The sequence below is a fragment of the Scomber japonicus genome, chromosome 19, assembly GCF_027409825.1.
Source record: "Scomber japonicus isolate fScoJap1 chromosome 19, fScoJap1.pri, whole genome shotgun sequence".
In the NCBI taxonomy this organism is placed as follows: domain Eukaryota; kingdom Metazoa; phylum Chordata; class Actinopteri; order Scombriformes; family Scombridae; genus Scomber; species Scomber japonicus.
Window position 1 is genome coordinate 29,668,662 of NC_070596.1, and position 18,193 is coordinate 29,686,854.

At 40.5% G+C, this 18,193-nt stretch overlaps 1 protein-coding gene across 1 annotated transcript; it reads left to right on the forward strand.

Moving 5' to 3' along the window:
* Positions 1–4,641: 4,641 nt before the first annotated feature.
* On the forward strand, positions 4,642–10,306 carry LOC128380158 (zinc metalloproteinase nas-4). Its single transcript, XM_053339872.1, has 8 exons — positions 4,642–4,703; positions 4,784–4,833; positions 6,396–6,465; positions 6,581–6,695; positions 7,680–7,852; positions 7,949–8,030; positions 8,112–8,236; positions 10,057–10,306. The coding sequence occupies exons 1-8, from the start codon at positions 4,676–4,678 to the stop codon at positions 10,263–10,265; spliced, it is 852 nt and encodes a 283-aa protein (XP_053195847.1). The 5' UTR covers positions 4,642–4,675; the 3' UTR covers positions 10,266–10,306.
* The last annotated feature ends 7,887 nt before the right edge of the window (positions 10,307–18,193 follow it).

The window sequence follows — 18,193 nt, forward strand, 5'->3', positions numbered from 1 at the left end:
CATATAATTTAGTCTTTTAGCCTCTTTTAGTCTTTTTAGATAAGATTTGATTCATTTCTTGCAAAGAAGCATGTAGTCACTTTTAGTCAAGTCCTTGTAAAGCAAGAAACATCCATGTTTAGAATGAAGTTTGTTATGTACTCATGTCACGTATGCATATGTGAAAATGGTATGAATTTATATGCAGGCCATATGTGGGTTCAGCAGTTGGAGGTATATATGCTGCGCTTCCTGTGGTTCACTGAGCTAGTTTCCTGTTTCATATGCGCTGAGATTACAGAGCGAAAGTAAAGATAGTCTCTAATTCTGACCACATTTTTGCAAGTTTAAAGTTAGACTGTGAGTGAAACTTAGATGCGTGGTGATGAAATTAGATAAGATAAGAAAATTCAGTACAAAAATCCACCTAAGGTCAACCCTCACTCTCAGGGGTGAGACTCTGGCTGTGGCCATCTGACTTTTAAGAGCATAGGAACACCAGAGATTTGAGCTTTTAACACAGTTTGACCACAGCCAGTTACCAAATTTAGTCTCAAAGATAGATAAGACATAGAAAATTATGAGGGACTAAAATTAAGAGGTCCTTTTCACCGAATTTAAATATTATAACCTATAAGCCTGAATGTAAAGGCATGTGATCCCTGAACCAAACAGTTCACCCATTTTTATTTCTTTGTATTGACCCTATAACCACCTGTACTACTGACTGAATAAACACCACATAACTACATACAAGCTCCGGTGTGATAGAGTTTCTCTGAGCGAGGCTAACAAAGACAAACATCCCAGCTGTCCGGAAGTTCAGGAAGTCAACCGCATATTGAATGGGATACAATCTGCCAGGATCTGGAGCAAGTATTGAGCCAAGACACTACCATGACACGAAACTGAAAGAAAAAACTTTGAAAGTTTGAAACTCTGTGTTTGAAAGCGTACAAAAGATTTGAAACTTAAGGTGTATATAGTGTTTTGAAAAAATATTCAAATCTCTGAAAACATTATTTTTCATTCGAATTTTCATTTCAAATCTTTGCATCTTAGTTTTTTTCTTTTCCTTCTTCACAACTACAGCACTGTTTTTACAGTGTTTCAAATTTGGCACTGTTCTCCCATAGTATAATTTTGTCATGCAGTTTTGAAACCTTGTAAATGGTGATCTGAAAAAAACTCTGAAATAAAAGATTAGAAACTCTGAAAGAAGTTTTGAAACTGAAAAAAAGATCTGAAACTCAGAAAAAAGATTGACGAGATTGACAGACTGCTCCACCAACGCTGTGACCAAGCAAGACTAGGAGAGCATGCCAGTAAAGCGACAGAAGAAGGAGACAAGAACAAACACGAGGCAGGTGAGAAGAATAGCATGATCCTTTCATGTGTTACACTTAGAAATTTTACAGTTTTGAGTTTTGTGGTCCTGGTATCAATACCAAATATGCAATAATAAAGACATAGGGCATATTCAACGCAAAATGGGCACTCTCAATGCAAATAAAAGCATCTAATTGGCAAAGACCAGTGCAAATTGCCACCAGCAATTAGGGTGGAGATGGTGTGTTCAGAGATTTGATGTTAACTGTTCTCTCTTCCTTTCAAAGGTCCACCGGCTGGGATTCGAACTTAGGTCTGCTGTGTTTGTGACACGCACGCTTAACTACTCGACCACCTGCGTGTCAATCAATCAATGTGGCAAAAGTGGAGAAAACCACAGTAAAAGAGGCCAAAACCTTCTTTAAACAGCCCAAAGAGGGGGTGGGCTACAAGTCTGGTGGGTTGTGGGCAACGCTCTTTGGAGCTTTACGTTTATGAAAACTGGGTTTCTGAAATCGTGCAGATGGTCTCACTTTGGGGGGGGGGGGTCCAAAGTGAGACCAAAATCACCCCATGCCAAAGGGTTTGGTATACCACACTGCAGAGCTGAAACAGAAAAATGTTCAGCTTGGAGCTTCGTGGTCCTGTAAGAATAGGTACTGTATATATTGCAGCCAATTGGAGACAGTTGATGATGTATTACTGGAGTACAATGCATACAAGGAGGAGCGACTGGAGTTGGTGAAACTATATAAGTATTAGAAACTAACATGAAGGAGTTTGTTAGGGAGTGTTTCGCAGCAAGATGTGGGTGTTCGAGCGACATATTTGGAGGACACAGGTATGGAGGTTGCAATACAAACTCTAGTCCAGTAGGTGTCGGTAAATACACGCCAATACAACCCAAAGGAAGAAGAAGAAGTAGCACAACAACAATATTCAACCTCCTGAAACTTTCCTCATGTTCGTGAGCACAAACAGTTTGTTAGTCAGAGAGGAGACATGCAGGGTTTCACCGACCAGGAATACAAGAGCGGAATGAAGGAGAACGAGAACCCGGAGTACCGCACCGACATCCCTGTTAAATGGAAATAATCAGATCCACCATCTGCTAGTCTACGAATAAACAGGTCAGTGTTATGACTTCATGATCAAACAAAAAAACAAATCAGTTCTGGGTTTTGTGTTTACGAGTAATGTATTTTAGTACTTATTCTACCTTCTCTTTGCCACTAGACTCTCAATACTTGTTGTACTCTGTGGTCTTTATATTTAGTTACAGTCAGCTTTTTGGATGAGCTGGGTGACGAAGCCAGTGTTTTCCAAACAGCCAGGTATATGTGCAGAGGCGGTCCTGGCTAGTTTTGCACCCTGGGCGGACCGACTATCGGCGCCCCTCCCTACAAATCCTTCATAACACAAAAAACAAGATAAATAAATTAAATATAATAGCCTATGTAAACGCCAAAGTAAATTACACACATCTGTCATCATACAAATGAATAAAATAAAGTAAATAAATGAAAAATACTAATAATTAATGTAATCTGACAGACTTTCAACCTTTTTACAACTGGCATTAAAATGTTTTCTGGGTGATTAGATTGCTATCAGGGAGTGCTTGACCACATGAAAGTGCAGGTGTAAAGTTATTTATTTATTTATTGCATTTTCACATAACCCAATAATTTACATGTAGCTATAACGTGTCTGTATTAATTTTTATAAATGTATTACTATTTATTTGGAAGCAGCAGTTTGTGTTGTGTGGCCTGGGATCATAATCATCACAGGTCAGTCTATATATATTTTTTTTTGAGGGCGCACTTTTCTTTTTTTGAGGACAGACTTTTTTTTTTGAGAGAGAGAGCTCGTGCGCCCCCAAGTAGATTGCGCCCTGGGCGGTTGTCCACATTGCCCATAGCAAAAACCGCCACTGTATATGTGGTCTACAAAGTGTCTGTCAGTCAAGACGAATACAGCACGGCCAGAAATGTGATTTGCTGTTGTTGCCTTGGTCTTCATAGTCAACTTTGGAAAGCAGGTCGACATGGCCTTGAGCCATTCTGACACCATGTAGATGTGTAATAAATGCACCAGACAGTCTGTTCAACTTACTTGCTGCTCTTTTTTTATTATCTTCACGTTACATTAACACACTGTGGCTAATAACAACAATCTGACTTACTGTTCTGTGTGGGCTTGAGTGTAGTCTCCATGAACCCTGGCAGTAAGTAACCATGACAACACATTCTACACAATGAACAGGAAGATCTTCAGGATCCACACACAGCTTGGCAACATCATAAAGCACACAGTCTGGTTCATGTGCATTGCAGTCTGAAAGAAAGTATTTTCAATCTACATGTTGTAGCCTCTGAAATGGGTTTGTAGTAAAAAAAAAAAATTAAATTTAAAAACGCATATGAGGAGAAACTGCACCAAAGAATACCCAAGAAGAAATGGCTGTTGCATATTAAAAAGGCATATGACTCTCTGTGGAGAAAGGGGCTACTGAATAAAATGAGTCAGCTTGATATAGGTGGAAAGATGTATAGCTGGATATTAGTTTTGTGGCCACCAAAGGTTTTTTCTACATGCTTGAAAGAGGAGGTTATTACAGTTGGTTGCAATCTGCTACTTCACCACTAGATGCTGCTAAATCCTACAATTTGCTCCTAAAAGAGGATATTGTAACTGCAGAGTTGACAAGATTACAAGATTTTAACTCCATGTTGTATATAATGCAAATTTTCATACATTGTAGTAAATATAATGCAGAGAGGGAAATATTTAGACATACAGTACATGAGACAGAGCAGTTGAAGGGAGTTTAAAATCACTGCTGAGCTCAGGGCAGGACTATTGATCAATCAGTATTCAGATGATCTAATTCTGTGACTCTACACACTCTGAAACAGTAGGTGGCGTTATGCACCTTCAAAGTTGATTTGTGAGCCACCAATAAACTCAAAGAAGAAGAAATGAGTCAGGTAGACAGGTGCTCACAGGTGATTTTACTTAGTCTGATGATAAGGGTATGTCAGTGTGGCCAGACCTCTGTGAACATGCTGCATCTGATCCTGGCTGCACTTTTATCCACTGAATATTTCAAACATGGTAAGAAGTCAATGTCTACATCTGTATTTGATTTTTTTACTCTAAGGGAAAGATTTTAAATTTCTCTCATCTGTTATGTTTCAGTTGACAGCAGTCCTATACGGGAGTCCAGTAAAGGTAGAGTTGTTCGAACTTCAGTAGAAATGTTGACATGAATGTTGGTTTTAATATTTCTATTAATCTGCAAACATGTTTTTTTTTAAATTCAGCATTTAAAGAAAACGGGGTCGGCATAGCGTCACATTATATGGAGTCTTACCCAGAAACTTTAGAAGGTGAGGGACTGAGTTGTAAATGCTGTGAGAAAAAGCAGAAATCTGTGTTAATGTGTGTTTTGTTGTGACTTTATTGACAGAGCTGGAGTCTCATGACATGCCAATGATGGAGGGTGACATGATACTGTCAGTGAGTGAAACTACCTCCTTATTCAGGATATTCTTATAACTGTTTTAATTGCTTTGTACACCCAGCGAGCACTTTTATTTAATTATACATTTTGAGTTTTTGTTGACATTGTGATAATTCTACTTCTTGTATGTATAAGCTTTGTAAAGTACTAAATTAATAAATTCATTAATCACTAGAGCAAAGAAAAACTCTGGGTATAAATTTACAGATTAAGTGGAAGTTGAATTCCAGTTCAGAAATTTTTTAGTCATTTGAAGTCTTTGAAAATATGACCAAAGCTGAAGACTGTTCCTTTCATCTCTTAATTCTGACTCTAGAATAAACAGCTGTGTGTTATTCATCCTACATGCAGCTTTTCTCTGCACATCTAAAGCAGGAATTGGAAACAGGAATGCAAAAGTTAGTTTATTAATCGTTTAGTCAATCAACAGAAATTTGAACAGTTTTAAATTTCAACTGTTTTGATAATTGTCTTTGTGCATTGTAGATGATTGGTAGAGTAGAGTAGGCACCAGGGTTTGACAAGGAATGTGTGGAATAATAGAATAAAAAAAGACACCTCTGGTTCTGCTGCATTGAAGAACATTTAGTCAAAACTTGACCAACTAATCAGAAAAGGACTCTTTAGATTCTGTGAGCTCTGTTTGGTGACTACTAGGCTTTACACGATCAGGATTTTGGGGCCGATCACCGATCAGTGAGTTTATATAAACCGATCACCGATCCGATCACGTCTTCTTTGTCCACGCTCCGTTTCTTAAACTCGGCTTCTCCTCCTCGTGTTCCCTTCAGGTACATTTGTGGTGTTGAAACATTTTGCAGATGCTTCCCCACGAGGTTCTTTAGTGTTGCACAGATTGCAAATAGCTTGTGTTTTATCTGTCCGCCCACAACACCCACATGTTGGTTTGAATCCGACAGCTAATGATTCAAGATTAAAAAAACTTCATTGTCCGTCACATCGTACAGGGCTCAAAACTAACTGTCGGATTCAAACAAACATGTCGGTGTTGTGGAACTTCTTCAGAGTAAATCAGATAAAACACAAGCCATCTGCAATCAATGCAACGGGAGCATCTGCAAAAAGTTTCAACATGACGACATTGATCGGCGAATTAAAACATTACAGCCGATCTTACTAATGGGCGGACTAACTGGGCGGCTGTGGGCAGGAGGTAGAGCGGTCGTTCTTCAATTGGAAGATTGGTGGTTCGATTCCCGGCTCCTCCAGTCCACATGTCGATGTGTCCTTGGGCAAGACACTTAACCCCAAATTGCTCCCGTTGCTGTGCCAACGGTGTGTGAATGTGAATGAATGATTAAATTCCCCTGATGAGCAGGTTGGCACCCTGCGTGGTAGCCCCTGCCATCAGTGTATGAATGTGTGTGAAAGGGTAATATGACATGTCATGTAAAGCGCTTTGAGTGGTCGCACAGACTAGAAAGGCGCTATATAAGTACAGTCCATTTACTAATTACATAAAATGCTAAATATCGGCCGATCAGATCGGCGTAAAGCCTAGTAACTACATTTATTTACTTATTTACTTCTCCTGCAGACTGACAGGAACGCAGTGGACCGCACATGGCCAACAACACACATAGCGTATGTCATCAGCCCAGAGTTAGGTGAGCTGTCATGTCACGTTACTGTCTATGGATTAAAGAAATGTATATATCTACCTATCTCACTGGCCCATGTGTTCTTAATTTACTGTTTTTAATTTTTAATTTCATTTTGCAGCCAATCGGACAGACGACATCCTGTCTGCTATGAAGATGGTGTCAGAAAACACTTGCTTGTTCTTTCACGAGCGAGACTCTGAGACGGACTACCTGTTCTTCAACACCAGCAGAGGGTATAAAAACACAATCACCACACACATATGTAGGCTACATACTAATAAAATAATGCTGCATAGGGTCAAAATAGACACCATAGGTTCAAACATCACATCAAGAATTAAAGTCTTAACCAAGGTAGAGAATAACAGCAGTCCATCTCGTTATGAATATAGGTGTTTTTAGCTGTAGGATGTGTTTGGTTTTTTTCTTTTTTTGTATTTAGTAGTTTTATTGTCATAATATTGAGGGTCAGACAACAATATAACGACATTTAGATAGCACTCCTCCCCCATAAGAACACTTAAGACGATTTAAAAACAAATTTAAGACATGAATAAAACATTGATAATCTATAAGAGCAAGAGGGTCAAGCCATCTTTTATTAGTTTAACAGCTTGGGGGAAGAAGCTGTTTTTCAGTCTTGTAGTGTGTGACTGAGTTATCCTGTATCGCCTGCCAGAGGGAAGTAGTTGGAAGTTTTGGTAGCCAGGATGTGTTGGGTTTCATCGAATTAATAATATTTTTCTTGCTATCATCAACAAATATATATTACATAGCACTGATCAATGATAAACTGGGGTTCAGGTGCTTTTTCCAATAAGAAAAGTATTGTGTCCTTTCCAGAATGTCTGTATTTTGGGGAAATCCCAGAAAATATGACTATGATCCCCAACCATACCACGGTTTCTGCAACATTTGTCAAACGTGAACAATTATTTCCATCAATAATTCATCTACTGATTATTTTCTCATGTCTCGATTTAATCATTTGGCCTATAAAATATCATAAAAGAGTGGAAAAATATCTTAAGTGATGTCTTTAGATGTCTTGTTTTGTTGGATAAACAGTCCAAAACCTCAAAGTGTGCAGAAAAATACATCCTGTCACATGAGATGAAGAAAGCAGCAAATTCACTTTAATCAAGTAAAAGAAAAGGTATCTCAAACATGAAATTGGTGATGATTAATTTGGGTATCAACTATACTACATACTGCAGCTGTGCTTCATTTGTGGGCATCATCGGTGGCCTGCAGCCCATATTCATGGGGTCGAAGTGCAAGGTGGGTAATATCGTGCACGAGATCCTTCACGCTCTGGGCTTCCACCATGAGCACACCCGGATGGACCGCGATCAATACATCACAGTTCTCCATCATAACGTTATGGAAGGTATGGTTTGTACTCCTGTATAATTAGATTTTTTTGGGTTCATGTTTTTGTGATTGAGTGAAAATATAAGAGTTTGTGGGGTTTGTATGTTTTCAGGGAAGGAGAGAAACTTCAAGAAGCAAGACGGCGAAACCTTTGGAATTCCTTACGACATCAAGTCTATCATGCACTATGGAGGGTAACATGTCTGAAATCTAAGCACAGTTCAGTTTTTCTCTGTCAAAGCTGTGTGACCATGCTGTTTTCATTCCTGCTTCAGTGGGTTTTTTTCAGCTAACGGTCTGCCCACCATCGTACCAAACACTGATGATGCTGAGGGGATGGGACAGAGAACCGAAATGACAGAAGAAGACATCAAGAGAGTTCGTCACCTCTACAGCTGTGGTATTATTCCTTTTTATATAATCGAGTTACTGTTGGATGCTGCAGACTATCAAAACATTAAAGGATAATTACCGTTTTTTACAACCTGGACCTTATTTCTAGCATCAAATATGATCATTTACTCACCCAGACAACTTTGGTGTCATTTGGAGTCGTTCTCCAGTGGAGCGCTGCATATATCCGTATAATGCGAGTATACAGGGCACCGAAGCGCAGCCTCTATATAACACATTATCTGCCACCAAGCTAGTTCATTTCACCAATATTTAGTTATGATACGTTAGTGCTATTCCCCTCCGAGCCCGTGGTGGCATGTTATCAACATCCGGGGTCTGTAGGTTGACCTGCTAATCTCTGATCTGGATGATGTCGTTGAAGGTCTTAGCCATGGTGAACTATAATAAGAAATGACACCAAAATTGTCTGGATGAGTAAATGATCGTATTTTATGCTAGAAATAAGGTCCAGGTTGTTAAAAAACGGTAATTATTCTTTAAATCAGCACTTAACAAAGTATTTTTCTGTCCTGCCCAGAAGCCATTCAATGCTCTCTATATGCAGATGGTTTCAATCTTAAACATTAAACTTAGTGAAATATTGAGCTAATAGTCCGACTTAGTGTGATTCATGGAGCCAACTGTCAATCATTGCCCACACAGACATCAAAGCTAATCCACATCAGATTTATTAGAGGGCCTGAATTTAGAGATTGAGACCAGAATGACTGACTCGTTAAAAACAATGATTGACTTTAAATTGTAAGTGCATTATGAAAATACAAATACTAAGTGATGGGGGCAGTCCTCCTTCTTTTGAGTAAAAATATCTGAAATTTGTCTGAAGAGGATTTGAAGCTTCAGTCGCCCAAATTGGTCAAATCATGCATGACAAGGATTTTTAATGTTAAACGGATTTTGTTCTCTATTACTTCCATTGGAAGCACATTTGAATGGGATCTAATGGTCCGTATGAACAGGAGGAATGATTACAGGGAGGAAAATCTCTTTCATTGTTCATATGGACATCTGACTGCTGGTTTAAGACACACTAGCAAAATTGTGAACCTGTCCTTTTTTAATGTCTTTTTTTGTATATCATGTAAAGCACTTTGGGTTACCTTGTTGTTTAGAGCTGCTGCACAAAGAAACCTGCTTTGCGTGGCATCAATTGTAACCTGCACTAAAAGCTAATGTAGCAGAATAGATGATGTAATAACTAGGGCTGTCAAACGATTCATTTTTTTTTAATGGCGTTTTGAATTGCATGTTTAAAATCCTGTTATTTTCCATTTGAAGGCAGTTTTAAGCCCATAATGTAAAGCATTTCTTACCAGAGTGTCTTAACTGGGAATCAATCACGGCTCTGCTGCGACTCCCACACTCCAAAATGGTCCTTTGGTGGAGCTGAGGCTGACTTGGCTGCACCTGGGTGTTTAGCGTGGAGGTGCTAACTCAAACTCCACGTACTCCGGTGGTAGTTAAACTCCGTTTGACACAGGTTGCATTTTACTTTTGACTTGTCAACTGAAGCGTCTGGAAGTGTTTTAAAGTTAAACAAGCCGTTCAAAAGTCCAGTAGCTCTCTTACTTTCCATCAGCGCGGTAGGTTTACTGCAGGAGGCCACTTCAAAGCATAGCGCTACAGCTAGAGGAGCCGTCTACGGGGGAGTAGAAGGGACAAAAAGGCTTGCAACATTAAAATGTGATTAAACAAAATTAACGCGTTATGGATTGTATTAATCTAATTACGGTTAACGCTGACAGCCCTAGTAATAACAGATGAACATGTTTAATTCTCCCTCATCTTTCCTCTCTCTGTCAGACTCCACAAAGAAACACACTGATGCAGAAAGGGGTGAACGTAAGAAGGAGAGCGATACAACCAAATACATATTGCTTCATGATGTGAAGACCTCCAAGAAACCACAGAAAGATGACAATCATACAACCGCAGCTGTGTCTGAGTCGCTGCAGAAACTCCATGCTGCCACTGGAGGGCGCCATAAGACCAGCAGAGGGAGGAAAGCCTAAACTGAGCTGAGGCTGATTCATTTATTAATAAAACCAAACACACAGTATGTGATAGATTTTTTTGTCTTTTCTGACAGTTTAACAATCTAAGTTTTTTTATTAGTCCGTCATAGTTTAAAAGGGAAAATGCTGTAAAGCAGGGGTGTCAAACATGCGGCCCGTGGGCCAGAACTGGCCCGCCGAGGGGTGTGATCCGGCCCACTTTCCTGTGTTCTTTTCCTTCCTGTCCTTCCTACTTTCCTTATATCCTTTCTTTGTTCCTTCCTTCCTCCCTTTCTTCCTTCTGTCCTTCCTCCCTTTCTTCCTTCTGTCCTTCCTCCTTTCCTTCCTTCTGTCTTTCCTCCCTCCCTTCCTTCTGTCCTTCCTCCCTTCTTTCAGTCCATCCCTCCTCCCTTTCTTCCTTCTGTCCTTCCTTCCATCTGTCCTTCCCCTGTTTCTTCCTTCTGTCCTTCCTTCCACCTGTCCTTCCTTCCTTCCTTCCCTTCTTATGTCCTTCCTTTCTTCCTTCCCTCCCTCCATCTTTTTAGTGATCTGGCCCACATGAGATCAAATTGGTCTGTATGTGGCCCTTGAATGAAACTGAGTTTGACACCTCTGGCTTAGACCATCAATTTGAAAAAGGAAAAAAAAATGGAAGAAATTTGAAGAGCAGCAGAGTAGTGATGAAACCTTTCTCAGTGAAGAGGACTAAACTTCCAAGGCTATGTTCACATTAAATACTGAAGTGGCCCAAACCAGATTTTTTTTTTTTTTTGCCTCCGAGTGACTCAGATGAGATTGTGAAAAAACCAAATCAGATTTTTGTTTTGTCCCACTTACATAAGAGGTCTTAGATGTGATTCATATCTGATCTCTGACTTGTGAGACTGATTTTAAAATGCCCAGATCAGACTAAATGTTTTTCAAGTTCATGCCTCTCTGCACATATCACCTGTCAACATGAGTCAGTGTCAGCGCCTCGCAGCCTGGTAGCAGGAAACATGGAGGAGAGGAATGACAGCGATGGTGATCAATGGAAAGATGAGTTTGTTGGAGAAGCTTCTGTCCAAACTGAAAATGATCTTCTTGTTGTACACGTGCTGCTCATATTTCAGTTAACCCTCCTGTTGTCCTCGAGTCAAGGGAGGAAGGGAGGAGGGAGGGAGGGGAAGAAAGGAAAGAAGGATGGAGGGAGAAAGGAAGGAGGACAGAAGGGAGGAAGGAAGGAGGGATTGGAGGAAAGAAGGATGGAGAGAGGAAGGACAGAAGGAAGGAAGAAAGGAGGGAGGAAGGAAAGTATGAAGGACAGAAGGGAGGAAGGAAAGTATGAAGGACAGAAGGGAGGAAGGAAAGTATGAAGGACAGAAGGGAGGAAGGAAAGGAAGGAAGGACAAAAGGGAGGAAACAAGGAAGGATGGAAGAAAGGAAGGAAGGACAGAAGGAAGAAAGGACAGAAGGGAGGAAGGCAGGGAGGGGAGGAAAGAAGGATGGAAGGAGAAAGGAAGAAAGGATTGAAGAAAGGGAGGAAGGAAAGGAGAAAGGAAGGAAGGAAAGGAGGGACAGATGCAAGGAAGGTAGGAAAGAAAGAAGGAAGGACAGAAGGAAGAAAGGAAAAAAGGGCAGGCCGGTTCTGGCCCACGGGCCGCATGTTTGACACCCCTGGTTTAATACATGTTAAGAGGAACCTACCTGCATGGAGATACATATTTGGAAGTGTTTTAATGTTCTCGAAGAAGCAGGAAAGAACATGTTTGGTAACTTCTTAGGGTTATTAAAAGTTTTAAACAAACTCGGTAGACATGAAGTGCTTTTTTGGCATTTGATGTTACTCGAGCAGGATTCAGGGGTTTGTTCATGGTTGTAGGAGATAAACTGACCTCACTCTCTTGTGTCCTGCATTCTTTAAACCTTACCTTGTTTCTCTTTATAGATGTCTCTGCTTTAACGCTCAGATATCAGCTCCACATTTTCAGAAACACTGCCGCAGTTCTTAAAACACTGATAGTAATCACCACACCGCTTACTGAGCAGCATTTCAATTGATTCTTCATTAGGTATGAAGACAGGACCAAGGCCAGGATTAGACAATGACATCAGGGGTTGGTCCGTGAAAATCAGAAAGACACATACTGTAGAAGTGTTTTATGGTCTGATTAGCAGATCCGCATCGTCTGCCACTTACTTCCAAAACCAAAAAACAAAATGCTGTATGATGTGAAGGTGATGGAGAAAGATCATGCTTTATTACTTCCTTAAAAGATAAGGCTGTCAATTATCTATATTTTTCTTCTTGTAAAGAAAACTCATGTTTGGATCCAAACCAACAATGAACTGATCTAAGTGTTGTGTCAAAATCCAAAGTTAGGTTAGGTTACTTTATTGGTCTCCTAGGGAGAAATTTATCTTGGAGACAGGGACAGTGTTGCATAAATAGCATACAATAAAAAACAAAACAACATGCAATACAGACATACGGTAAAAAGACAGACAGTGGTGGAACAAACGCAACCTGACATTGGATGATCCTACTCATGTACCGCCATATACCCCCTCCTCCCCATCAAAGCATTCACACAGGCATTCACATCACCTCCCATCACCCCCTCCACATCACCATAGCAACCTACCAAAAACATTCATTCCATCATAAATATAGATCACATCCCAGCATTCCATCACAGACACTCATAGATCCGTTCATTCACATACATCCACCCATTGTCTGGAGTCATAGTACACAAATTCATTTCCATACATAAAACCATCACATACATTCATTTCTGGTTGTTAAGAAGCTTAATTGATATAGGAACAAAAGAGTGTTTATATCGATTGTGCCTGCACAAAGTGTGATATATCTTGTTCAAAAACTATTAGAAAGCTGCACTTGGTGACATTATGACTGAGTTTGGTAATGTTAGTTTGTTTAGAAACGGAAACAAAGACTAATAACAGACGCTACTGAGCATGTGCAGGAGGCAGTTCTGTTCATATAGATTCTCTAGCTTGTTGTGTTATATATCAGTGGTTTCCAACTTTACAAATAAACACACCCACAACCCTGCAGATATGTCCCACATAATGATCTAATGATGTCATATATAATAATATATCACTCACAGGGACCAAACCACTACTTGCATTACTGCAAACTTAAATAGGAAGAAAGAAAAAAAGACATAGTCACCATGATGTCGCCCACTGGTTTGTGTACTCCCGTTTTGAAGCCTACAGTTTGCATTTTGACCTTTGACACAAATGACTATATTTGAACGAGAAGGTGAAGGCACTGGCTTTAGTTAGTGTGGTGCATTTACAGCCTATTGTAAACTTTTTGAATAAACAGGCTTACAACCATTAAACAGAATGTACTTAGAACCTTTTAGTACAACCAAACACTGAACAAGACTTTTTCAGGTGACCAAAAGGTTATAATTAACTTTGATGAATTGAAAACAAACTGAAATAGTGATTGCTATGACAATGCCTATACTCTATGAATCTGAGGTTATGCTGTTACTTTACCTGACCAACACTGTTGCTGTGGTAACAACTTGCCTGTGATTGCCCCTTAATTATGCACAACTTTAAACCTTAAATGTCCGTGTAAAGTAAGAATAAATATGTGTTCTGAGTTTGACATACCATAGAAAAGTGTGTTGTTAACCACCCTGCCAAATTTGAATGATTAAAAAAATCGCCAAATATATGAAATTAGGCTTCAAAGTTGTGTAAAAATGTCTATATTTCTCTGCTCCCAAACGCTGTGGGCGTTCCCGCCGAGTCCGCTGAAGCCCCGCCCCCTACCAAGTGTCACGTGTCAATCAAAGTCACAACCTCTACCCAGGCGGGGAGTACCTATCCTCTGAAAAGAAGCCAATGCGGAAGTAACTTAGAGCTGCATTCTATCAAAAGGCCACCAGGGGGCGACCGTCTCTATACAAGTCAATGGAGAATTCACCAACTTCTCACTTGATTTCTAACCTCAGTAAACGTTTTCAAAATGTGTTTATGGTCTCAATCGCTAGTTTAAAGCCTTCTTCAATGCAGTCTGGTGTTCATTTGTGAAATTTTGGCCTCCCTGATTTTATATTTGACGATAAAGAAGGCTACGTGGCTACGTTGTGATTGACCAATGTCCTTGAGATCCAGCCCTCGCAACCAATCGCAGCCTCCCCGCTCCGCCGTTAGTCCCGCCCATACTTCCGTCCATGACTCCGCCTCATGCCCATATAAGTAGAATCCGTGTTTTTATTTTTCCCAGCATGCACCTGAATTTTTCAAGATGGCGCTGCCTAGATTCGAAACTATTGGCTTCCGAGCAGCAGTCCACAAACCAATGGGTGACGTCACGGATGTTACGTCCATTTCTTATATACAGGCTGTGTCTCAAATGGCGCACTTGCACACTTCAAGCACTATGTTTTAGGGCATAGTGCGTTCACACTGAAGAACAAGCGAAAACTCAGTGCTCTGAAAGTACCCGGATGGTGCACTTATAACGGACAAAAAATCCAGTGTGAGATGATGGACACTACTCACACTAAACGGACGCCATTTTGCCTACGTAGCGGAAGGGGAGGGACTTTTTGCCCAGTTTTCTGATTTCAATTGGCGGCCAGCAGCGACATGCAAGCCCGTCACTTCCGCTAAGTGCAAAACGCCAGTGCTCCATTTCAGACAATACTTACCCACGACAGTGTGCACCACAGAGGTAAGTGCTCAGTGCGCACTACGCACTACATTCTGGTGCACTCACGTAAGTGCTCCATTTGAGACACAGCCACAGTCTATGCCTCTACCAGAAACATGGACGCTAAGTTTGAGAGCTTTCTGCTGCTAACTTAGCAGCTAGCTCGGCGGCTAACTCGGCTGTTAGCTCGGCGGCCAGTTGGAAACCACTGATATATAACACAACAAGCTAGAGAATCTATATGAACAGAACTGCCTTCTGCACATGCTCAGTAGCGTCTGTTATTAGTCTTTGTTTCCGGCATGCTAGCTCGGCGGCTAACTCAGCTAACTGGCTAACTGTAAACTGTAGTAGTAGTAGTGTGTGCTGAATGTATTTATATCTCTACAGCAGCAGGGACGGGTGTTTAAACAGGTAGGTTGTATAAAACTTCCCCCTCTGTGTCATGTGACAGTTTGTTAAAGAGACCAGACCTGATGTTTGTACCAGGCTGTTTATTACTGATGTAAAGTTGGACATTTTAACATGGGGGGGTCTATGGACATTGACTCGCTTTTGGAAGCCACCCCCAAGTGGGCATTTCGAGGAACTTCAGTTGTTGTCACCTTCATGTTGGCTTCATTTTTCAGCCCTGTAGATTACTGCTTGTGTAAGACTTTTACTTGATATTTAAAGTATTTGTACATTAGTGTTTTGGTATTTTATACTAAAGTATCTGAATACTTCTTCCACCACTGTATGCTTGTTCAAAAGCAGCAGTGAAAACCAATAATAACTGCACACACACACACACACACACAGAGAGTCTCTTTTGTTTGAGCAGGTGTGATGAATTTAGAGATGCATTAATGATCACTGACTGTTCCAAAAAAAACAAACAAACATATAATTCCCACACAGTAGCAACCAAAACATCATCTTCTGCTTCTCTTGCATGTATCCGCCTACAGAAACACTCACATGTATTCTTCTATATCAGATATCCATCTACAATCCTGGCAGTTTGATCTGTAATTAAAATGTGGAAAAAATATTAATCCAGTGATCACAGGTTTTAAATTAAAACAAAAGAGAAGGAATCCTAAACAGGCTCTAATAGTCTTTTAATTACAGAGGCTGTTGTGTGGAGGCCATTAGGAGACGGGGCTGAGGGTAATTGAAGGAAACCATTCAGTCAAACGTGGCTAACTTACAACAACAAACATGAATCTGGAGCGGAAATGAGGATGAGTCTGACTCTGTTATTCACTTTCCTTCAGTGTGTGATGGGAATGTGGGCCAGAGAGGATTCATCCAATATCCTCTGAAGGTATCGATGTCAGTTGACCGCTGGGAATGCAGCTTACATGAGTTTATATTTGCTCTGGATCTGAGCTTAGTGATGATTATTGTACCGCAATACCAGATAAATAATGTGGGATAGATGTGTGGCAGCGTCCTCTCTGTTCTTTCACTGAGAGAGATTTTTAAAAGCAGGTGAACGCCACTGATCAGAGTGAGTTCACAGGTGTTGGAGAGTACATTACATTCAGTAGCAAAGATATTAATGCTGAATGTTTGAGTAAAATGTTCAACGCCTGAAATAACTGATCATGCAGCACAATATCCACTCAGCATTTGAAACAGTTTCCTGGTCCTGTTTAGTCTCTGGCAGCCCTCGGTTAGTGAGAGATCAACTAGTCCTCCAGATTAAACCTCCAAATTCATTGTTTGACCAGAACGTCTCACACCACTGTTGAACAATAATGATGTTTTATGGTGTGACAGCGCTGTGGTCAAGGCCGTAGCCGGGATGTTTCAAATACTGAGGTCAAAAATAAGACCACAACATGCAAGTCCAGTGTAATCCATGATGTATTTATATAAAAAGCTTTCTAGCTGTGTATTTCTCAGTCATGATCACTCTGGTGCTTCACTTCTTTCCTATCACTTCCAATTTTGCAACTTAAACCAACTCCTATTTCAGTCTTCTACAACTTCCATGGTTGTATATCTAAAGAGTATAACTGCAATATATTATTTTCTTTGTTTGATAAAATGTGGAATGGAGCAAAGCATGCTGGGAGAAAAGGGCTCGTCCAATGAATGAACAGTTTGTGAAATCGGGTCATGTCCAATTCACAAAAGTAGAAAACATATTTCGCAGTTCAACATCTACTGCAGCGAATATGTTTTCTGGAAGTGAGCACTATATAACTGTGACTTCAGTAATGTGCTGTTATGTATATTTGTGACGAATCTGCTGACGGAAGCTCAACACAGCTGGAGCTGTTCAGTAAGGAAACCAGTTAAATTAGAAACCAGTTGGGTCATAACACCGCTGGATTTCAAGGCCTCACTCTGCCACTGGCGTTTTGACATGGCAGCGGTATCTGCTAGTACAAGTCAAGTTGACCGTCCATTGATGCTCTTTTCACTTCACAATGAAACAAAACTTAAAGAAAAAATACTGAGGACATGAGCTCGGTGTCCTCGATGGTAGCTACGGTCATGGCTGTGGTTAAGGTCTGGTTAGGTTTAGGGAGAGATGATGGTTGATAAGATACAAACAGCTTTCTCCTGTAGCAAAGTCCTCTGTTGTGTTAGTGCCTCCATCCACTCCTCCTCCTCTGAATGAGAGAATTTGTCCATGCATCATAATTATTACAACCACTAGATGGCGTCTGTCACTCAAACGTTACAAAAGGTAGTCTTTTGGGCGACTGACATTACGGCCTGTTGTGTTGTTTGTGTTGGAACACCCATAAACTCAATTTGATGTGTAAAATCAGTGGAATTCATCTATTTTCTTACATTTTTTGTTAGTCGTATTTCCTTCTTTCATAGTCGCCTTTTATTGTTTCTGGAAGTGAGCACAAAAAACTGCAACTTCAGTAATATGCTGTTATGTATATTTGTGAATTCGTGACGAATCTGCTGACGGAAGCTCAACACAGCTGGAGCTGTTCAGTAAGGAAACCAGTTAAATTAGAAACCAGTTGGGTCATAACACCGCTGGATTTCAAGGCCTCACTCCACTGCTGGCTATAGGCGACTACTTTTGGTTTTGACATGGCAGCGGTATCTGCTAGTATGTGTCACGTGATGGTCTGTTGATGCTATTTTCACTTCACAATGAAACAAAACTGTCCTCGATGGTAGGTACGGTCATGGCTGTGGTTAAGGTCTGGTTAGGTTTAGGGAGAGATGATGGTTGATAAGATACAAACCGCGTTCTCCTGTAGCAAAGTCCACTGTTGTGTTAGTGTCTCCATCC